The sequence below is a fragment of the Hippopotamus amphibius genome, chromosome 2, assembly GCF_030028045.1.
Source record: "Hippopotamus amphibius kiboko isolate mHipAmp2 chromosome 2, mHipAmp2.hap2, whole genome shotgun sequence".
Classification (NCBI taxonomy): domain Eukaryota; kingdom Metazoa; phylum Chordata; class Mammalia; order Artiodactyla; family Hippopotamidae; genus Hippopotamus; species Hippopotamus amphibius.
Genome location: NC_080187.1, coordinates 228,232,915 through 228,256,798, shown reverse-complemented (window position 1 = coordinate 228,256,798; position 23,884 = coordinate 228,232,915). Strand labels below are relative to the sequence as shown.

At 36.9% G+C, this 23,884-nt stretch overlaps 1 protein-coding gene and 1 non-coding gene across 2 annotated transcripts in view; one reads left to right on the top strand and one right to left on the bottom strand.

The window, feature by feature from the left end:
* MAP4K5 (mitogen-activated protein kinase kinase kinase kinase 5) overlaps positions 1 to 23,884 on the top strand; it is a 115,979-nt gene that overhangs the window by 66,252 nt on the left and 25,843 nt on the right. The window contains exons 14-17 of the mRNA XM_057723801.1: positions 11,095 to 11,173; positions 19,411 to 19,469; positions 20,453 to 20,520; positions 23,547 to 23,589. Coding sequence (XP_057579784.1) covers positions 11,095 to 11,173; positions 19,411 to 19,469; positions 20,453 to 20,520; positions 23,547 to 23,589 — 249 coding nt within the window. The remainder of the gene's footprint in view (positions 1 to 11,094; positions 11,174 to 19,410; positions 19,470 to 20,452; positions 20,521 to 23,546; positions 23,590 to 23,884) is intronic.
* Positions 3,558 to 3,698, bottom strand: LOC130847560 (U4 spliceosomal RNA). The gene has a single exon (XR_009052313.1). It is a non-coding gene; the product is annotated as a U4 spliceosomal RNA (small nuclear RNA).

Here is a 23,884-nt window from a genome sequence, read left to right as displayed (position 1 = left end):
TAGGGACAGAAAAGGACTCACCGTAGAAGCAGTATGTAAGCTGAAAACTTGAAGGATAAATAGTAATTAAAAGAAGAGACCAGTCAGAATGCAGAAGGAATAATAGCATGTTTGAAAGCCTAGTGATAAGAAAGAGCATGGTGTACTTGAGGAACTAGAGAAAAGTTAGTCTGTTAGAGCAGAAAACAAGGAAGGAATTTGGTGGGAGACGAGGTTACAAAGCTAGACATTTCAAATGAAAAAAATTGGGGGCTTTACTCTAAGGGCAGTAGAAGCCATTAAAGGGTAGGGGAATGATATAATTAACTGTGCTTTGTTGTTGTTGTTGTTGTTGTTGTTGTTTTTATGACCTCTGACTTAAGAGTGGTGATTTCATTCCTGAAGTCCTCCAAAGAGACTGCTGAAGTTACCCAGGATAGAGATACTGATGTTTTATTATAGGATGGTAGGGCAAGGATGGAAAAAAGTGAGCCAATTCAAGAAGTATATGAGAGTAGGTGATTGGACGTAGACATGAGGTTGGGGCCCCAGATTTTGACTTAAACAGCTGAGTGGATATAAAAGGACCACTTGTTGAGGTATAAATACTAGAATAAGATCAGGTTTGGGAAGAAAGGTGAGTTCGGTTTTATATGTGGTAATTTTGATGTTGCACCAGATTTCCAAATGGAGAAGTCTCACAAGGAGTTAGATATGTGGTTATAGCTTGGGGAGAAAGGTTTAGACCAGAGATATAAATATGAGAGTCATTAGATATAATAGTTGTAGTTGATACCTTAAAGAGTAAATGTGATCATCCAAGGGAAGCATGTAGAATGAGAAGAGGGCCTAGGTCAGCTTCCTGAGATTTCTGTGCCAAATTAAAAAATCTAGTACCCTAAAAGGAATGTCAAAGAATTAATAAAGAACATTGAAAGACAGAAGGAAAGTTTCAATGAGAATACTGCCTAGAAGTTACATCTAAAAAATCTTTGGATTTAGGTGTTGGTGTTTGATTACTTTAAAAGGATAATTTAAAAATACTAGAGGTGAAGCTAGATTGGAGTGGTTTGAAAGATCAATTTATTTTTGAAATTTAGTTGTGAAAGATATGGTAAGATATACCAGTAGATGGAGGAAAATGAGTTGATGGTGGATTTGACTGTCTTCTGTCTCTCTATTTTTTGGCTGTTGATTGATTGCTTATTTTTTATGTGGGGCAAAAAAAAGTTTAAACAGGATGCTTATTAAAAGGATCAAATAGTTAGAAGAGTCAAGAGAAGCAAGATGAATAGGCAAAATCCCTGAAAAGGAAGAAGGTAAAATCTAGATTATAATGAGGGACTTGATCTTAAAGGCACAATTCTTGAAAAGCTTTCTTGGGAAATGTGGCCTAGATGTGGAGTAGGAAGACCTTGAGCTCATCTCCTCCATTGGGCACACCAAATTACAACTGTCTATAAGAATGACCTGAAGATGAGCATAAAAGATTTTCCACAATTGAAGATATAAATAAGGAACCACATGAGATGGGTAGGCAAGGTGGAGACGTAGTATGGTCAAGACCCACCCAACTAGGTGGGCAACCCACAAATAGGAGGATAATTACAATTGCAGATGTGCTACCCAAGGAGCGAAGCATCCGATCCCCATATTGGACTCCCCAGCTGAGGAGTCCTGCACTGGGAAGATGGGCTTCCAAAACATCTGGCTTTGAAGGCCATTCTGGGCTTACGTACAGGAGAGCTAGAGGGCTGTAGGAAACAGAGACTCTGCTCTTACAGGGCATGTGCAAAATCTCACACAGTCCATATCCTAGCACAGAGCCAGTAATTTGAAAGGAACCCACCTGCTGATCTTGAAGAATCTCTTGTAGAGGCAGGAGACAACTGATAGTCCCCCTAAAAATATAGGTGCTGGTGACAGCTGTATTTGGGAATTTTTTTCTACCACTAGAGCATTGGTGCTGATATGCTCCATTTTGTAATCCTCTCTCTACCCTATGAGTTCTGGGGACTTACCTGCCCACTAGCAAGCTGGCACTAACCCCTTCTCTGGTCCCCATAGCTAGCCACCCTTGAACCTGGCCCTGCCTACCAGTAGACCAGCACCAGCCCTGGGACCCGGTACCAGGAAGGTCCTAGCAGCCAAGTGGGCCAGGGGCCAGGCCTACCTACCAGCACACCCACAGTGGTCAGCCTTGCCACAACAGAAGGGCCCACATAGGGGGCATGCCTAGAGCATATAGTTCTACTGCCCAGAGGGGTGTGCTCCTGGGCCCCATAGGATGTCTCTTACATAAGGCCACTCCTCCCAACTTCAGGGAATATAGCCAATCTACCTAATACTTCGAAATAAACACAGAGAACTAGGCAAACAGAGGCAGAAGACTGTGTTCCAAACAAAGGAACAAGTCAAAACCTTAGAAGAAGAATTAAAGAGAAGATGCACAATCTACCTGATAAAGACTTTAAGGTAATAATCATAAAGATGCTCAATGAATGCAGGAGAGGGCTGGAAGAACACAGTAAGAATTTTAACAAAGAGAAAATATGAAGGAGAACCAAATAGAGCTGAAGGATACAATAACTGAAATTAAAAATACACTAGAAAGAAATAATAGTAGATTTGGTTATATAGAGAAACAGATCAGTAAGTTCCTGAAGATTGAATAGTGGATATTACCTAAGCTGAAGAGGAAAAAAAGAAAAGAATTTTTTAAAATGAGGGTGGTAAGAGACCTCTGAGGGCTTCCTACGTGGTGCAGTAGTTAAGAATCTGCCTGCCAATGCAGGGGACATGGGTTCGATTCCTGCTCCAGGAAGATCCCACATGCTGCGGAGCAACTAAGCCTGTGTGCCACAACTATTGAGCCTGTGCTTTAGAGCCCATGAGCCACAACTATTGAGCCCATGTGCCACAACTACTGAAGCCCTGTGCTCCACAACAAGAGAAGCCACGGCAGTGAGGAGCCAGCCCACGCACCGCAATGAAGAGTAGCCCCCACTCACCACAGCTAGAGAAAGCCCATGTGCAGCAACAAAGACCCAACACAGCCAATTAATAATTAATTAATTAATTAATTAATTAATTAAAAAACAAAAACAAAGAGACGTCTAAGATGATATCAAGTGTACTAACATTCACATTCTAGGGATCCCAGAAGAAGAAAAGAGAGAGAAAGGAGCAGAGAACTTATTTGAAGAAATGATAGCCGAAAGCTTTCCTAACCTGGAAAAGGAAATAGAAACCAAGGTTTATAGCAAGACACATTGTAATTAAAATGTCAAAAATTGAAGATAAAGACAGAATCTTAAAAGCGGCAAGAGAGAAGCAACTAGATATATACAAGGGAATTTCCGTAAGATTCTCAGCTGACTTTTCAGCAGAAACTCTGCAGGTCAGAAGGGAGTAGCACATTGAATTCAAAGTGATGAAAGGAAAAAACCTACAACCAAGAATACTCTGCTTGGCAAGGCTGTCATTCAGTTTTGAAGGAGAGAGAGTTTTACAGACAAGCAAAAGACTAAGAGAGTTCAACACCACCACACCAGCTTTACAAAAAATGTTAAAGAGACTTCTCTAAGCAAAAAGAAAAGACCACAATTAGAAATATCAAAATTATGAATGGAAAAATCTCATTGGTGAAAGTTTTCAATTAGCAATAATCTCACCTTGGATAAACCTCACTGGCTATGATCCTGCCACTGCACAAAGCTAAAGTCTCATTGGTAAAGGCAAACATATAATAAAGGTAGGAGACCAGTCATTTATAAAGCTAATATGAAAGTTAAAAAACAAAATAGCAAAATCATCTATATCCACAGTAAATAGTTAAGGAATTCACAAAGCAAAAAAGACGTAAAACATGATGTCAAAAGCATTAAACATGAAGCAGAGGTGGGGGTAAAAATTCAGGGTTGTTAGAATGTGTTTGAACTTAAGAGATCATAAGGTTAAAATAATTGTGTGTGTGTGTTTATCTGTGAACCTCATGGTAACCCCAAACCAAAAACCTATAATAGATACACCCGAAAGAAAGAGAAAGGAATCCAAACATAACACTAGTTATTAAATCACAAGATAAGAGAACAAAAGAAAGGAACAAAAAGAACTACAAAAACAACCAGAAAACACTTAACAAGATGGCAACACATACATACCTATCAGTAATTATTTTAAGTGTGAATTGACTAAATGCTTCAATCAAAAGACATAGCCAGGACATGGAAGCAACCTAAATGTCCATGCACAGGTGAATGGATAAAGAAGATGTGTCACATATATACAATGGAATATTACTCAACCATAAAAAGAATGAAATTGAGCTATTTATAGTGAGGTGGATGGATCTAGAGTCTGTCATACAGAGTGAAGTAAGTCAGAAAGAGAAAAACAAATACCATATGCTAATGCATATATATGGAACCTAGAAAAATGATACTGATGAACCTAGTGGCAGGGCAGGAATAGAGATGCAGATGTGGAGAATGGACTTGAGGACACTGGGGTTGGGTGGGGGAGCTGGGACAAAGTGAGAGAGTAGCATTGACATATACACACTACCAAATGTAAAAGAAATAGCTAGTAGGAAGCTGCTGTAGAGCACAGGGAGATCAGCTTGATGCTTTGTGAAGAGTAAAGGAATGAGATAGGAAGGGTGGGAGGGAGGGAGGCTCAAGGAGGGGGATGTGGGGATATATGTGTACATATAGCTGATTCACTTGGTTGTACAGCAGAAACTAACACAATACTGTAAAGCAATTATATCCCAATAAAGATTAAAATAATAATAATTTTTTTAAAAAGACATTGAGTGGCTGAATGGACCCAGAAACAAGACCCATATGTATATTGTCTACAGGAGACTCACTTCAGATCTAAAGACACACATAGACTGAGTAAAGGGGTGGGAAAAGCTATTCCACACAAATGGAAATCTGTAGAAAATTGAGGTAGCAATGCTTATATTAGACAAAATAAACTTTAAAAAAAGACTGTAACGAGAGGCAGAGGAGGCCATTAAACAGTGATCAAGAGATCAGTCCAAGAAGGTGTAACAGTTGTAAATGTATATGCACCCAATAGGAGCACATCAATATATAAAGCAAATATTAATAAACACAAAGGGAGAAATTGACAATAACACAATAATAGTAGGGGACTTTAATACACCGCTTACATCAATGAATAGATCACTGAGAAAGAAGGAAACACTGGCTTTAATGACACCTTAGATCAGATGCACTTAATAGATAAAATAGAACACTCTATCCAAAAAGCAGCAAAATATATATGCTTTCAATTGCTACATCCTCCAAGATAGATCACATTATAAGCCACAAAACAAGTCTCAGTAAACTTAAGATTGAAATTGTATCAGGCATCTTTTCTGACCACAACAGTATGAAACTAGAGATCAACTACAAGAAACAAACTACAAAAAACACAAACATGTGGAAGCTAAACAGTATGCTACTAACCAACCAATGGGTCACTGAAGAAACCAAAGCGGAAATCAGAAAATACCTGGAGACAAATGAAAATGGAAACACAACCATCCAAAATCTATGGGATGCAGCAAAAGCAGTTCTAAGGGGGAAATTTTTAAGAGATAGACGTCTAACTCAGGAAACAAGAAAAACCTCAAACATCTGACCATACATCTAAAGGAACTAGAAAAAGAAGAATAAATAAAGCCAAAAGTTTGTAGAAGGAAAGAAATAATAGAGATCAGAGCAGATATAACTGAAATAGAAATTTTTTAAAATTTTATTTATTTATTTATTATTTTTTGGGGGGGTACACCAAGTTCAATCATCTGTTTTTATACACATATCCCCATATTCCCTCCCTTCCTTGACTCCCCCCCTCAAGTCTCCCCCACCTTCCCCGCCCCAGTCCTCTAAGGCATCTTCCATCCTCGAGTTGGACTCCCTTTGTTATACAACAACTTCCCACTGACTATCTATTTTACAGTTGGTAGTATATATATATATATATATATATATATAGAAATTTTTAAAAAATAGAAAAGAACAATGAAACTATGAGCTGGTTCTTTGAAAGATAAACAAAATTAATAAACCTTTAGCCAGACTCATCAGGAAGAAAAGAGAGAGGATCCAAATAAAATCATAAATGAAAAAGAAGTTATAACTGAGATCACAGATAATCAAAAGAATCATAAGAAAATACTACAGTCATACACCAATAAAATGGACAACTTAGAAGAAATGGTTACATTCCTTGAGACATACAAACTCCCAAGACTGAATCAGGAAGAAATAGAAAATGTGAAGAGATGGATTACCATTAAGGAAGTTGGATCAGTAATAAAAGAAGCTTCCAACAAACAAAAGTCCAGTACCAGGCAGTTTCACAGGTGAATTCTACCAAACTTTTAAGGAAGAGTTAACAGCTATCCTTCTCAGACTATTCCAGAAAATTGCAGGGGGAAGGAATGCTTCTGAACTCTTTCTACAAGGCCAGCATCACCCTGATACCAGAATCAGATAAGGACACACCAAAAAAAAAAGAAAAGGAAGAAGAAGAGAAAGTTACAGGCCAATATTGCTGATAAACATAGATGCAAAAATCCTCAACAAAATATGAGGAAAGCAAATTCAACAATACATTAAAAGACTAATACACTGTGGGCAAGTGGGATTTATCCCAGGGCTACCAGAATGGTTCAGTATCCACAAATCAATCCAGGTGAGACACCACATTAACAAATGGAAGAACAAAAATCATGATCATCACAGTAGATGCAGAAAAAGGTTTTGACCAACTTCAACATCCATTTATGTTAACTCTCAACAAAGTGTGTATAGAGGGAGCATACCTCAACATAGTAAAGACCCTGTATGACAGACCTACAGCCAACATCATACTCAGCAGTGGAAAGCTGCAGGTATCTCCTCTAGGGTCAAAGACAAGACAAGGATGCTCACTCTTCATCACTTTTATTGAGCATCCTATTGGAAGTCCTAGCCACAGCAGTCAGACATGGAAAATAAGCAAAAGGAATCCAAATTGCAAAATAATAAGTAAAACTGTCACTGTTTGCATATAACATGATATTATATATAGAAAATCTTAAAGATGCAGTAAAATAAAAACTATTAGAATTAATAAATGAATTAAGTAAAGTTTCAGGATACAAAACTAATACACAGAAATCTGTTGCATTTCTGTACACTAAAATAAGCTGTCAAAGATATTAAGGAAACAATCCCATTTACAATTGCATCAAAAAGAATAGGTACTTTCCTGGTGGTTAAGATTCTGTGCTCCCAATGCAGGGGGTACATGTTCGATCCCTGGTTGGGGAACTAAGATCCCACATGCTGCTCAGCGTGGGCAAAAAACAAACAGACAGACAAAAACCTAGGAATAAACCTACTCAAGGAAGTAAAAGACTTGTACTCGGAAAACTATAAGACATTGGTGGAAGAAATTGAAGGCAACAGAAACAAATGGAAAGATATACCGTGCTCATGGATCGGAAGAATTAATATTGTTAAAATGACCATATTGCCCAAGGCAGTCTGCAGATTCAGTGCAATCCCTATCAAAATACCAATAGCATTTTTCACAGAACTGGAACAAACAATTCTACAATTTGTATGGAAACACAAAAGACCCCACAGAGCCAAAGCAATCTGGAGAAAGAAAAATGGAGGTGGAGGAATCAGGCTCCCTGACGTCAAAGTATAGTATAAAGCTACAGGAATCAAAGTAGTATGGTACTGGCACTACAACAGACACATAGATCAATGAAACAGAATAGAGAGCCCAGAAGTGTACCCACACTTATATGGGCAACTAATCTAAGATAGCCTCCTCAATAAATAGTATTGGGAAAACTGGAAAGCTACATGCAAAAGTATCAAGTCAGACTAGCTTCTCATATCATACACCAAAAGAAACACCTCAAAATGGATTAAACAGTTAAATGTAAGTGTAGCCATAAAAAACCATAGTATGGTATTTGACATTGGTCTTAGCAATATTTTTTGTGTGTATGTCTCCTCAGGCAAGGGAAGCAAAAGCAAAAATAAACAAATGGGACTATATCAAACTAAAAAGTTTTTGCATAGCAAAGCAAACTCAACAAAATAAAAGGTTACCTCCTGAATGGGAGAAGATATTTGTAAGTGGTCTATCCTGATAGGGGATTAATATCCAACATATACAAAGAACTCATACAACTCAACATCAAAAAAACAAATAACCCAAATAAAAAGTGGGCAGACGACCTGAATAGACATTTTTTCCAAAGAGGACACACAGATGGCCAGTGGACACATGAAGAATGCTCACCATCATTAATCATAAGGGAAATGCAAATCAAAACCACAGTGAGATATCACTTCCTACTTGTTAGAATGGCTAGCATTAAGAAGACAACCGGGACTTCCCTGGTGACACAGCAGTTGAGAGTCCGCCTGCCAATGCAGGGGACACGGGTTCGATCCCTGCTCCAGGAAGATGCCACATGCCGTGGAGCAACTAAGCCTGTGAGCCACAGCTGCTGAGCCTGTGCTCTAGAGCCCGCGAGCCACAACTATTGAGCCTGCGTGCCTAGAACCCGTGCTCCACAGCAAGAGAAGCCACCACACTGAGAAGCCCACGCACTGCAATGAAGATCCAACACAGCCAATAAATAAATAAATTTATTTTTTTAAAAAAAGGAAGACAAGAAGTTAAGTGTTGACCAGGATGTGGAGAAAAGGGAATCCTTGTGTATTGTTAGTGGAATTGTAAATTGGTGCACCCAGTATGGAGGTTCCTCAAAAAAGTAAAAACGGCACTGCCATATTATTTGGCAATTTCACTTCTAGATATTTACCTGGAAAAAACAAAAACACTAATTTGAAAAGATACATGTACCCCTGTGTTCACTGCAACATTATTCACTGTAGCCAGCATATGCAAACAAACTTAAATGTCCATTGATAGACTAATGGATAAAGAGGATATGGTGTATATATTCAGTGGAATATTACTTAGCCATTAAAAATGAAATCTTCCCATTTTTGACAACTTGGATGGATCTAGAAACTATTATGCTCATGAAATAGGTCAAAGACATACCACTTGCTCTCACTTATATGTGAAATCTAAAAAGCAGAACAAAAGAAAACAGGCTCAGGTACGGAGAAGAAACGGGTGTTTGCCAGAAGGAAGGCTTGTGGGTGTGGGCAAAGTAGGTGAAGGGGATTGAGAGGTACAAACCTCCAGTTATATAATAGATGTCACAGGGTTGTTGTACACAGCATAAGGAATATGGTCAGTGATACTAATTTTGTATAGGGACAGATGGTTACTGCACTTACAGTGGTGATCACCTCATAATGTATACAAATGTCTAGTAATTCTGTAGTATATCAGAAATAACATAATATTGTGCATTTAACTGTATGTGTTTAACAAAAAAAGAAAAGAAGTACTTCTTTCCTTGCATTAGAAAGATAGTTGAGAGTATAGCTAGAAGTTGTGTTTGATTTCTGTTTTCTTTGTGAGGTAGGTGGCAACGTCATCTCCTGAAAGTGTGGAGAAGATGGGTTTGAAAAGTGTGGTGAAGAAGCTGTGAAATAGTAATTGAGGAGAATGGATAGGTTAAATGCCTAGAGAAGTGTTCGTGGGCAAAGTTGAAGCCTCAGATGTGATTAATTTTCAATGTGTGATTTTCCTCCAGCAGTGATTGGTACTCCAGATATTAACCAAAGGTAGTTGGTTTAAGTCATCCAGGGTTGTCATTTTGGTACGCCAGCGTACAGAAGGATAGCGGGGGTTATGTGGTGGCAAATCAAATTTAGAATATAAGCAAGAGATTGCTTGAAATTATGGGCCACCAGATCTAAGCTGGATAGGAAGAAAAGTGAAGGTCAGAGAAATGCAAATAGAGAGTGAGAAAGTAATGGATTGGTGGACTTGAGATTTCAGTGTGAACACTTAAAAATTATTGGAGCAAATGAGAGAGTAAACTCAAAGGAGGAGAAGTTTGGAGTGTTGTGTGAATTAATATATCAGAGCTAATGACAGAGTCTGGGATGTGATCTTAGTAGTATTAGAGTGCATTGAAGTGTGTAGAATGTCTTTAGAAGTAAGGTCAGGAAACTTAAATCCAGAGCAGTGGGCTTTCGAAGTTCTTTGGTATGGTGATGGGTCTTAAAGTAGAGAAAAAGCCGTGTGAGCCAATGTCCAAGTCGTCAGTGAATGAGAACGAGTCATCAGAAATTTGGTAGAGGGGTTGAGCTGAAGGCATTGTTCCCAAAGACCAGGAGCTTATAGAAAAGAGTGGAAGTGGTAAGCTTTCTCACCTGGTTTACTGTAATACTCGTACTCGGTCTCCCTCCATACAGTATTTCTCGCCTCCATACCCTCTTACATACTTAATCAGGTTACTCTTAAAGCTGACTCTTGTAATGGCACTCCCTTTCTGTAAAATCTCCAAAAAACTCTTTTGCCAGAAAGCAAAATTGAGAGCTCTCTCCTGACATTCAGAGCTTCTGTTGATCTGGCTCATCCTCAAGTGTGTCTTTCCAGCTTTGTCATCCCTTCACTTAGTGTTCACTGCGGTCAGATAGTAACCAGCTCCAGTTCCCCTAAACACTCCGCAGTTTCCTTTCTTTCTTGCATCGCTTTGTTCTTATTCTCTGTGCTGAAACGCTTTTCCCACCTTGCTGCACATTCAGTGCTTACTTGTCCTTTAGGGCCTCACATCAGATTACAGCTCTGTCATGAAGAATTTCTTTACCCCTTCAGGTGGAAGTCATTTCTTCTTCCCCTGGGCAATTAATAGTCTTAATGAATACCACTTATCCTTTTCTAATCTTATAAGTGTTTGTGTGTCTTATCTTCCTAGACTATATGCTCTTTTTGAACATAAGATTTCCATCTGATTTTCTTTGCATTTCTTCAGTATTTTATACAGTATAAACAAGGAATAAATGAATAAAAGTGTCTTAGTGTTCATTTTTTAAAATATTTATCCTATAGTTTACTTTATTAGTAGGTAGTCATGCTTGTCAATAAATAATAATTTAATGAAAAGGAGAAAGTTTGAAATTTTTTAAAGTGTATGTATTATGTTTATATTCACAGCCCCATGCAATCATTCGTCATACCATTAGATCTACAAACAGGAATGCCAGAGCTGAACGGACAGCTTCAGAAATAAATTGTATGTGTTTGGTATACATTTTCAATTGGTGGTTTTGGCGGGTTGAGCTGGGTGTTCTTGTGGAGTTTTTTGGAATGATAAAATCTCAGACTGACTGCAGCTACATACTTTAACATGACAGGATGCCTCTGAAATAAAGGTTGCTTTTCTGGTTTATAATGGAATTCTCTTGGTTTATAATTAAATAGTTTTCATTTTCTAATTATAAAGGTAATATATGTCCATGGCAGAAAATTTGCAAGAGGAAAAAGGTGGAAAATTAACATTGCCTGTAATCATATCACCCTACACCCACCCACAGATAATATTTTGCTGAATTTCCCTCATGTTTTTCATGTAGAGGCTTACATGACTGAATTTATACTATACATAAAATTTTGCTTAACAGGTCAGAAGTATTTTCCACATATTAGCCTAGGCTTTGTAACCATTATGTTTACTGGTTTTATCCTCTTTTATTGAGTTCCTATTGTTGAACATTTGGATTGGTTTAAGTTTTTTAAGTCATGTTAACACTAAGGTGAATATTTTCTAAAATTCATATTTAAAAGAGGAAATTGATTTTTATTCAATAAATTAAACATTGACAAAAATTTTATATTAACAGTATTTGTCATTTTAGCCACATTAATTTGGAAGAACAGATTTGCAAAGAATTTTTAGGTATGAGTATATTGACTTAAATGCATAATTGTTTCAAAAGATATTTAAAGTAGTTGACATTAAAATAAGCTATAAATAAAAATTATAAACCATAATGGAGGAGGATAATTTATTATATATTTAGGCTAATTAGAATTATTGCAAATGAGCATTTTGTTTTCTTGAAACCAAACATCTCTAGCTTTCTGGATACAGCTTTGGAAATCTAGGTCAATGGAGAGTTAGAATGTCCTTCCCATATCAGCTGTTCCAGTAAGACCTTTTCATAGTTAAATCAGTAATTCAAGGTTTTCTGTCTTTGTTAGTCCCAGATTGCTGATACGTTTTTATGCTGTCTTCTTATATAATCCCCAGTGAGCTCTGAGCTTCACACAGCAGACAGAAGAGTAGCAAAGTTAGGATTCTATTATAAAGCTGTTTTCTTTGTGTTATGCAGCTGTATAGTATTCAGTTACTGTAGTCTAAGTGTATCTTTTCTGGTATAGCTTTTGTCTTTTGTGTCATATTTAGTAAGGCCTTCCTGATTTTAAAGTTATAAAAGGATTTTCCTATTGTTTCTTGTATTTTTACAGTTTCATTTTTTTTAATATTTAAATCTTTAATATAAGGTATTAACTTATTTGGTAGAAGGTATGAAATATGAATTCAACTTCAGTTTCAGTCTATTCCATTTGCCTCAATGCTATTTATTAAAAACTTAATATTTTCACTAATAGATTTGATATGCCATCTTTATTCTGTACTAAATTGCCACATATTTTAGGGCTTTTTCTGGAAATTCTGTTCTGTTGCATTAATATACGTAGTCCTGTGCCAGTCGCATACTTCTGATTACTGTGTTTTTATAATACCTATTAAAATGTGTTAGAACTAATCTTCCTCCTCCTCTCCCTCACCCCTCCACACACGCGCACACACACACACACACACACCTGTTGCTGTTTTTTTTTATTGTTATGATATTTTGCTGTTGTGTTTTCCCCACATAAACGTAAGAATCAGCTTACCAAGTTAAAAAAACTCTCAGTGTTTTTACTGAGATCTCATAAATTTGTACACTAACTTTGGGAGAGTTGACATCTTTATGATATTTCGCCTTCTTAATCAAAATAGGCTTCCTCAGAGGGCTCAAGACTTTGTTCTCTTATAAGGGTCCAGAGTACTAATATCCTTGTGGAGTGAGCCCTGCGTGCTTTAAGTGCCAGACAGAAGATGGTAGAATCGAAGGTCATTTTATTGGTTGATCAATCTTTAAATTCTCCAAAGTTTTCTTTCGTGTCCGTCAGGAGTGTTTTATAGTTTTGTTTTTGTTTAATAGATTTTATACACACCTAGTTAATTCTATTCTTAGTTTTTTGTTTCAGTTTTGTAAATTGACCTGATAACTTACATATAGTAAAATGCTTAAGTGTACTGCACAGTGAATTTCTAAATTTGTATACATACACTCATGAAACTACCACCCTTTCAAGGTGTAGAACATTATCAGAACCTCTGAAGGCCCGCTCATGCTCCTTAGCAATCAGTACCCTTCCATCTGCCTGTACCACCTGCCCTCCCACTGCCCAGGCTAATCACTTTTCTGATCTGTCACTGTAGATGGGTTTTTACCTGATCTTGATCTTCAGATAAATAGAATCAGCCAGTAAGCACCTTTTTTGCCTGGTTTCTTTTCAACATTATGTCTATGAGAGTCATTTGTGTTATGTGTAGCAGTAATAGTGTATTGTTTTCATTGTAATGTAATATTTCATGGTATGATTATACCACAATTTATCCATTCTTTACTTGACGGGCATTTGATTTGTTTCCAGTTTGGGACTATTGTGACTGCTATAATCACCCTTACAATGTGTTTTTAGTGGACATAAAGAATTATTATGATCCCAGCCTAATCTAAGACCACTAGGAACAAATGTATAGTCTATCAAAGTCAGAGTTATTGATTCCTTGCAGTGAGGGAGAACACATACCACAGGAACCATGGAACATCTCTTTTAACAGGAAGAGTTAGAGGGGTTTTGGAAAAAGTGGTGTTCAAGTGAACCTTAAGTGAAAACTTAAAGCAAAGTAGGGATGTGTATGAAAGGGTCTATACTGTAAAAATAGACTCAGAGACCTGTTTCCTTGGAATTTTGGAATGTTGTATTCAGAAAACCCTTTATTCAAAGCTCTGTATCTGCTCCTCTCTGTCAGTGACTTAAATCTTCTAGGCAGGAGTAGAATGGTTCATTTTAATGGATATGATTTCATAAGCAAAGTTTCTGACAGCCTGTGATGTGAGAGAATGATGTTTCTCAGTACGATGGCATTGGTAATTCAGAGAGTGTGTCAGCACCTGACACTTTACATAGGCAGCCTGTCCTTGGAAGAAGCATTGTTTCTTCTTGACTTTGCCTTTGGATGTGTGTGTGTCCTCCCAGCCTGATGAATGGCAGGGCAGATTACTTTCTCATTCTTGTTCAGATATGGGTGTATTACCTAAATTTCCTATTAAAAAAATTTTTTTTTCATCTGAAAAGTCACTTTTTGGTTGAGTCCAGTTGATGCTGAAAGCTCAGCCTGTGTGCACTGGTGTCAAATCAAATCTCCAGACAGAGTTTTGGGTGAAATAGAAAAGAACAGCTTTATTGCTTTGCCAGGCAAAGGGGGACAAAGAGGGCTCCTGCCCAAAAAAACTGTGTGTCCCAACCTGGAAGGATTTGATGAGGAGTTTTATAGCAACGGTTCAAGGGTAGGGTTGCTGATAAAATTAGAGTGTGTGCAGGGCCTCCAGTCCTCTGATCTGGTCTCAGGTAGTCTTCTTGATGAGCTTCTCTGGTTCCTTTAATGTAGCCTCAGGTGGTCTTTCTCTGCTATGAGGAATGCTGACCTCTTAAAAGAGCTTAAAGACGTTGTTACGAGGTGGAACCCGGACCCTGCCCCAAGGCAGCACTGTTGTTTCCTGGCTGCCCTTCCCTTGTCTTTGCATCCCTTCCCTTCCTGGAATAGCAGTTTGGAACTCAGGGAAGGTCATGGAGGCTGGAATCAAGAGATGGGGAACAGAAAGGCTTCCGTGCCCAGGAGCCCTGTAGGGTCCTGCTCCGTTTCACAGTTACCTAGGAAACCAACTAATTACAAAGAATTGGCACCAAAGGGATATGAGAGGTATCAACAAAGAAAATGACTGTCCAACGGTAGGTTTTAGTGTTTGATTTCAGCTGACTCAAATAAATTTTAGCCAGGTATTTGGACTCCTAGCGAGGACTGACTAAGGCTACACAGAGCAGTGTTAAGAATAAAGACTCTATGGATGTCATAATTAAGAGGTAACAAGTGTCTGTCAACAATCCAATACCTTCAGCTGGCAGAGAGGAAGAAAAAATATAGCTAAAGAGCTATAATATGTACATTAAAGGATGGCAATCAGTATCTTCGGTCATCTTGTCCCATAGGTCTTGGGCAGATGACTCATTTCATGTTGTCATCAGCTTGATTCAACAGACTTGTGTAGAAAACTGTCTTCTTTTTGCAGTCGTCTACTTCTGAAGATTCTTTGTCATCTCCGGGTTGAGCTGTCCCCCTGAGACAGTCTTGCACTGACTTAACACTGGCCCATGTCTCTGTCGGTAGGAGACATGAACGTAAGGATCATCACCCTGGTCTGCTACCGTGTTGGCTGGTAACAGTACCTGGCAACATCCTATTTATTCAGCTTAGGGAGTTTTCCAGGAGGCACTTTCTGAGTTCTGAGGTTATTTCAGAGGAAACATTTCTTGGACATGTTTGAGTACAAAGCTGTGTACTCTGGCTGGATGCCCACCCCTTCTTCACCTATGCCCATCACCTGAATCTATAGTTACTGCAAAACTCTGCCACGTCATGCTGGCTGGCAGGTCCTCTGGCTTCTGGCTGAGAGCTCTGTTGTCTGTGCCACTCCGTTAAAGGGCAGCTTCTTCCAGCAAAAAAGAAAAAAAAAGCCTCAGCTACGTTGGTCTGCAATAATGTAGAAACTGGAGTTGGGGCAGCATTCCAGGATGTATAAGGTACTCCGTTTGGGGTTCATTGGGAGAGAGTTAATGGGCCCCTGAAGGAATTCACCTCACTTCCATTCAAGCCAAACCAACAAACAAAACCCACTTTAGGCTAAGGGGATCTAAAAATTTCTAAATGTTTACCCAGCTTAAGTTTGAAAATTCCACATGTCATTTTTATTCTGTGAAGACTAGGGATGATATAGATGATAGAGATTTTTGAAGAAGATGCATTGTCTCACAAATCTCCTTAGTAACAGTGCTAGAGAAGTGAGTGTTTACTAGAGAAGTAATTAGAGTTTTCCCAGGTAGGGAACACAAACTCAAGCAACATTCTTTGGCCATTGTTAAAGCTGAGCCTTTTAAAGCAACCTTTGATCCATCCTGGAAATAGACATACGATAAGCAAAACAAGAGCATTTGTTATCAGGAAAACGATTTATAAAAAATTGTCTCAAGTATAGCATGCCCATATGTTCCTCTACGTTGGTGTTTTTTAATACCAGTTATTAAATTGGGTTGCTGCAGTTTGCAACCCAGCATGGCATCTGTTCAGATTTTTTTTAAAGGCACAAAATAGAAAATATTCAAGTGATTCAGTTGGATTCTTAATAGGTACTAAACCATGAAACTTTTGTAGATTTTTTGTTTGTTGTTTTGTTAACAATTTGACTGTGATGTGCCTAGGTGTATTTTTCTTTTTGTTTGTTCTGTTTGGTGTTTATTGAGTTTCTTAAATCTATGAGTTGATATTTTTCATCAAATTTGGAAAATTGGGGCCACTGTTTCTTTAATTTTTCTGCACCAGATTCTCTCTTCTCCTCCAGTTACATGTTGGACCACTTAATGTTGTTTCACAGGTCACTGAGGCTCTGTTCTCCCTGCCCCTGATAAACACACATAAGGTGTTTTTATTTTCTATACTTCAGTTTAGTTTCTGTTGCCCTAATTTTAAGTTCATTAATCTTTTTTTCTCTAGTGTTCAGTGCGCTGTTTAAGCCTATCAGTGAATATTATTTCAGATATTGTATTTTCTGGATCTAGACTTTCAATGATATAGGTAGGTAGGTAGATCAATCGATCAATCGATCGATGGAAAAATAGATAAATGGATGGGTGGATACATATATAGTACACGTACATATATAGTTTTTATCTCTTTACTGAGAATTTCCATCTGTTTACTTATCGTGTCCATCTTTTCTCTTAAATCCTCTAATATATTTATAATAGATGTTTTAAAGTCCTTGTGTGCTAATTTCAACATCTGTGTCATCTGAGTCTGTATTTTTTTTAAAACTGGTTATGTTTTTTTCTACTTCTCTAGTCATTTTTTATTTCATCTTTGATGTTGTGATACAACATTGAGTGTCTGAATTTTGACCTCTTTATTTTAGAGAGTGTTTAAAACTTAAATTACCTGGTAGGTTATCTCGATTCGGTCAAGGCCTATGTCAGGTTTTACTACAATATTTAGTGAAGTCTTTCCTCTGGGTGGAAACTCATTTCTTTCCTGGTAGTGTGTAATCCCTAGAACTTGCATTTAGCTCACAGCACTGTGTTAGCTGTTTTCTGACATACGTTGCATAGTCTTGCTTTGCTTGTGGGCAATTTAGTATGCAACTAAAGACTTCTCTAAGGAGACCTCTTGGCATATTTTTAGAGCTCCTTCTTTACATAGTTTTCTCATTTCTGGTACTCTGCCCTTCAAATTCCCACTGCCTAAGTAGCCCCAAACTACAGTCTTTGTTTCCTGCACCCAGTAAAACTCTCTCTTTGGGTTCTACTTTCCTGGAAAGTACCCCCATGAAGAAGGCCAGGGTGAGTGGGGATTTTAACACCATCTTTCAAGGATTACAGTCCTATGATGTCTGTTAATCTGTTGCCTCAAAATCATTGCTTCATACAGCTTGTATGCACACACATATTTCTGTTACATTGTTGTAGTTGTTTATAGCAGAAGAATAAGTCTAATTCCTGTTACTTATTATACCTATAATTATTATGCCTATAATTAGTAACATCTTTTGGAGATAAACGAGGATGTAAAATAGAAGACCTCCCCATCTTTGTATCTTTATAGGCCAAAGACACACCCAAAGATACTGCCAGGATTTTCTTTAAAGCAAAACAAAACAACTTGGAGTCCTTTCTTCCACACAGAGCAATGATATTGGAGACTCTAGCATTCTTTGCTATAAGTCATGGCTATAGTAATTTTAGACTTGTCATCAGGAATTTGATTTTTTTTTACGGAATACTTTTCTTACATGTTAACGTAAAACATCCTAAATGTTTATGCTGTTATAAAAGAAATGAAATTGAAAATTTTATTTTCAATCACTGATACTGGTATGGGTAGATGCAGTGATATTTTACTATGTGTTTAATTGAAATTTATGAACTCATTTTCTCTAGTAATTTTTTAAGTCTTAAAATTTGCTAATTACATAATTCTTATTGAAAGTGATATTTTCTTTCTTTCCTTTCCATATGTATGCCTTCATCTCTAGACCTGCTTGCCAGTATTTCTAGTTGTAACCCCCCCCCAAAAAAATCTTTAACTCATCTATGTCTCAAATGAGGACGTGGTTCCTCGTGAATTATAGTCATGGCTCTTGAATTAAGGTGTTTTTAAATTATGTTAAGAAGTAAGTCATTAATAAACAATTCCTTTTTATTTTACATTATATTTGAAAAGTAAATACTATATTTTATGGAATATCTTTCATTGAAAGTTTTATGACAAATGTTTTTGTTTAGTGTAATGAATTATATAAGTACTCTATATTGCTTTACAAATTTTGTTTTTAGGGATAAAGACAACTGGATCCTTTTTGAAAGTGCTTTTTTTTTAGTGTATTTTGTTTACCAACATTGTCTTTAGGAAACTTGAATCTCTATGATGCAAGTGTGTATATTTTAATTTTTTGGTCTTTTAGTCACATATTTTAGAATTTTAAAATTCTGTGTACTTTATGAGTAGATAATAAGCCATCCTTTAATTTATAGAATATTTAAAGAAGTTACTCTTGGACTATTAGGAATAATTCTAAAATTGGTGTGATTAGGCAAAATAAAAAACAGTTAGCAAAATGTAATATTGGATTCCTGAATGCCATAGTAATATTTAATTTGACAAATATTTGTTCTTTTTAGATAATTATAGGTGATTTGGGGGGATTCATCCTGCCATAAAGTTGTAGTTTAAATTAATCTCAGAACAGTCTGTAACCTAGATAGAAACATTCTTGAAGTGTTTGCTTAGTCACCTACTTTTAATTAATTTTTAAAAATCTCTTATATTCAAAATTGCTGTTTAATTTCCTGATTCCAACCAAGAATTAAGTAGAATTGTTGGGAAGATACCAAACTCTTACTTTATTTTGGTGAGCCTAACGGAAGGGGCACTCTGGTAGTAAAAAATTAAGAGTTTTTGTCTTTTCCTCTTTTTTCTCGTCTCCTGGCTCCCTCCCCCCTCCCCAGTGCACATGCTGCTCATCACAGCTCCAAGGTTGATCCTTTAAGATAGAATTTGTGAATATCTGTTATATTTTACAGTTGACAAGTTACAATTTGAACCTCCTCTGAGAAAAGAAACAGAAGCACGGGATGAAATGGTAGGAATTACGACTTTTAAAGTATTTTACACATTAAAATTTGAGAAAACTTCTAGTTAGGTGTACTTTGACTAAAGAACAAAGTAATATACTCTTCAGAGCATTAATTTTGATCATGTATTTCACACATTAAAGTTTGAGAAAGCTTATAGTTAGGTGTGTTTTGACTAAGGTACAGTGTGTAATATACCATTGTAACCATACATTTTGACAGTTCTGAGTCTTTTGAAGAATTCACATAAATTTATTCAATATATGGAATTTGATGCTCAGCTTGAAGCTCTCAGGATCTTTTTACTTACTGATTCTGTTAGGTTTGTAGTACAATTTTGCATTGCCTTACTGTTTTTAATATTTATTTGTTAATATAGCTACTTTTTTTTAACCTTTGCTCTTATTTTGAGATTACTATTTGGTTAACTTTCCTTATCTGAAAAGAAAGAACAATAGACAGAACAAGATATTATTAGAGTCAGCCTAAATGTTGTCCTAATATCTACTTAGTAAAGTATAGTTTTTAGAACAGTTGTCTTCTGTTAACACTTGGATATGGTGTTCTTCCTGCTGCATGTATTGCTGGACAGTAAATTCTCAATTTCCATGCTAGTCAGAAAAAATATGGTACCACTAAATTAAAGATAATTGAATAATACAATGTTTGGTTCTACTTGCTAATGGAGTAGTGATGCACGTAATTCAAAGTTAACATTTTTCTGTTTTGCTTTGGAATATACTAGCATTTTGGTAAAGAGGGCTTGTCACATTTTAAGCTATAAGTATGTTTATAGATTTTCTTAAGTTTAAGTCAACTAATAATGAGTTATTGATGTAAATATGTCAAATGACAGCAAATGTAGCTAGAGATTAAACAATTAAAAGTCAAGATGATTAATAATCATGACAATAAGTATTTTCTTGAGTCAAATAAAATGATTGATGCCTGTTATAAGGTAACATTTTAAACTCTTTTTTTACCTTCGCAGGGAGTGTCATCAGACTCAAACTTCCTGTTACGGTGGAATCCTTTTGTTGATGGTGCAAATACTGGCAAGTAAGTTGTTTTTCTAACTTTATTTTACTTGATTATATAAGAACAGTATTTGGTGGGGAGTGATTTATTCTAATAAGCTTTAATTTTTATTCTTATAAAACTTGTACTATGTCTCTTGTCAGTGAAAAGCTTCTGATTTTTTTTAATTGCCAGAAGGCATCATGTATTGATCATTAAGGCTTTGGGGTTTTGTTCTTTAAATCAAAACATAGTATGTGTAATGTTAGTATACTGAAAGGTGAGCTACATAATGTCATGGGATAAAATACTATAGTAGGAATCAGAAAGCCCCAGTTCCATCTCTGCAGTGTGCTTACTTCATATTCTAGAGCTGTCTTTCCTCAACAATTAAGTGACAGGGCTGACCTAGATGAGTTGTTCCAAACCAATTAGTGGATTGCAGTGCCTAGAGAACTCTTCGGAAATACAGATTCCTGGACCCCCACATTAGGCCTGTAGATCTAGGGTTGGCAAAGTATGGCCTATAAGCCAAACCTGGCCCAATGCCTATTTTTTAATACATCCCACAAACTAGAATGATATTTACATTTTTTATTGGTGAAAAAAATCAAAAGAGTGTAATTCTGTAGAATAGAGAACTCAGAAGTAAGCCCAAACACATATGGGCACCTTATCTTTGACAAAGGAGGCACGAGTATACAATGGAAAAAAGACAGCCTCCTCAATAAGTGGTGCTGGGAAAATTGGACAGCAACATGTAAAAGAATGAAATGAGAACACTTCCTAACACCATACACAAAAATAAACTCCAAATGGATTAAAGACCTACATATAAGGCCAGACACTATAAAACTCCTAGAGGAAAACATAGGCAGAACACTCTATGACATCCATCAAAGCAAGATCCTTTTTGACCCACCTCCTAGAATCATGGAAATAAAATCAAGAATAAACAAATGGGACCTCATGAAACTTAAAGGCTTTTGCACAGCGAAAGAAACCATACACAAGACTAAAAGGCAACCCTCAGAATGGGAAAAAATAATTGCCTATGAAACAACGGACAAAGAATTAACCTCCAAAATATACAAGCAGCTCGTGAAGCTTAATACCAAAAAAGCAAATAACCCAATCCACAAATGGGCAGAAGACCTAAATAGACATTTCTCCAAAGAAGACATACAGATGGCCAACAAACACATGAAAAGATGCTCAACATCACTCATCATCAGAGAAATGCAAGTCAAAGCCACAATGAGGTATCACCTCACACCGATCAGAATGGCCATCATCACAAAATCTGGAAACAACAGATGTTGGAGAGGGTGTGGAGAAAAGGGAACCCTCCTGCACTGTTGGTGGGAATGTAAGTTGGTACGGCCACTATGGAAAACAATTTGGAGGTTCCTTAAAAAACTACAAATAGAACTACCATATGATCCAGTCATCCCACTCCTGGGCATATACCCAAAGAAAACCATAATCCCAAAAGAAACATGTACCATAATGTTTACTGCAGCACTATTGACAATAGCCAGGACATGGAAGCAACCTAAATGCCCATCAACAAATGAATGGATACAGAAGATGTGGCATATATACACAATGGAATATTACTCAGCTATAAAAAGGGATGAGATGGAGCTATATGTAATGAGGTGGATAGACCTACAGTCTGTCATACAGAGTGAAGTAAGTCAGAAAGAGAAAGACAAATATTGTATGCTAACTCACATATACAGAATCTAAAAATGGTACTGATGAACTCAGTGACAAGAACAAGGACGCAGATGCAGAGAATGGACTGGAGAACTCGAGGTTTGGGAGGGGGCGGGGGGTGAAGGGGAAGCTGAGACGAAGCGAGAGAGTAGCACAGACATATATATACTACCAACTGTAAAATAGTCAGTGGGAAGTTGTTGTATAACAAAGGGAATCCAACTCGAGGATGGAAGATGTCTTAGAGGACTGGGGCGGGGAGGGTGGGGGGGACTTGAGGCGGGGGGAGTCAAGGAAGGGAGGGAATATGGGGATATGTGTATAAAAACAGATGATTGAACTTGCTGTACCCCCCAAAAAATAATAAATAAATAAAAAATTTTAAAAAAAAGAGTGTAATTCTGTTACACATGAAAATTATATGAAATTTAAATTGTAGTTCATAAATGAAGATTAGGTGGAACACAGCCATGCTGATTAGTTTATATGTTACCTATGGCTGCTTTCATTACAACAAAAGAGTTAAGTCGTTGTGACCACTATACGATTCATAAAGCCTACAATATTTACTGTCTAACCCTTTATAGAAAGAGTTTTCCCACTCCTGCTATAGAATACAGTCTTTGGAATCTAAGAATGCTGAAAGCTTCCCAATGATTGCAATGACTGTGGATAAATGTTTGGAACCAGTGGGCTAGATCAGTGATTCTCAAGTTTTGATGTGCCTGGAGGATCACTGGAAATTTTGGTAAAATACAGCTTCTGATTAAGTAGGTCTAGAGGGTGCATTTTTAAAAGTTTTCATGGGAATTCCCTGGAGGTCCAGTGGTTAGGACTCTGCGCTTTCACTGCTGAGGGCCCGGATTCAATGCCTAGTCAGGGAACTAAGATCCTGCAAGCTGCATGGTGCTGCCAGAAGGAAAAAAAAATTTCCAGGTGATACCAGTGTTGCTGATCTGTGGACACCACTTGAAGTAACAAAGGGTTTGATGATACAGCCATTTGAATCAATGATTCACTGTGCACTCCAACTCTAAAATTCTGAATCTCTTTTTTACTGCTAAGTTTAATTTAGTTTTTATTACGTATTAAATGCAGCAAAGCATAACCATAAAGTAAAAAAGACTATTCACTTTATAAAAAATCTATTTTATAGTCATACTAATACAGTTTGACAGAAATATATCTTAGGTCTTCTTATAGGTTTTAAAAACACTCTGTACCATGATCTAATTGTCTTTTATACCCCTGAATAGAGGCAGATTTTAATGCACATTGACTGCTCTCTTTGCTTTATGTTACGGTCATTTATCACTGTCTAAATTGAGTCTTTCTCTCTGCATTAGATCAACCTCAAAACGTGCAGTACCACCTCCCCTACCTCCTAAGGTGAGCTACTTAAAGATTTTCAACAGTAAATCCTTGTTTAAATAATAAAATAAATTTTAAAAATAACTTTATTGAATTTGTTCAAAATTCTCTTAAATATATTTTAGGTACAGTTTTCTTCAAGAGCATATTATGATGAGGTAAAAAATATATTAAAGAAGATTTCATGAGAAATATGATATTTTTATAGCTATTAGAGAAAGGCAAAGATACGTCTTTACTCATTTGAGAAAATACTTGACCCACATGGAGAGGAGAAGAGGTCATCATTTACAGTCCTCATTTACTGTTGGAC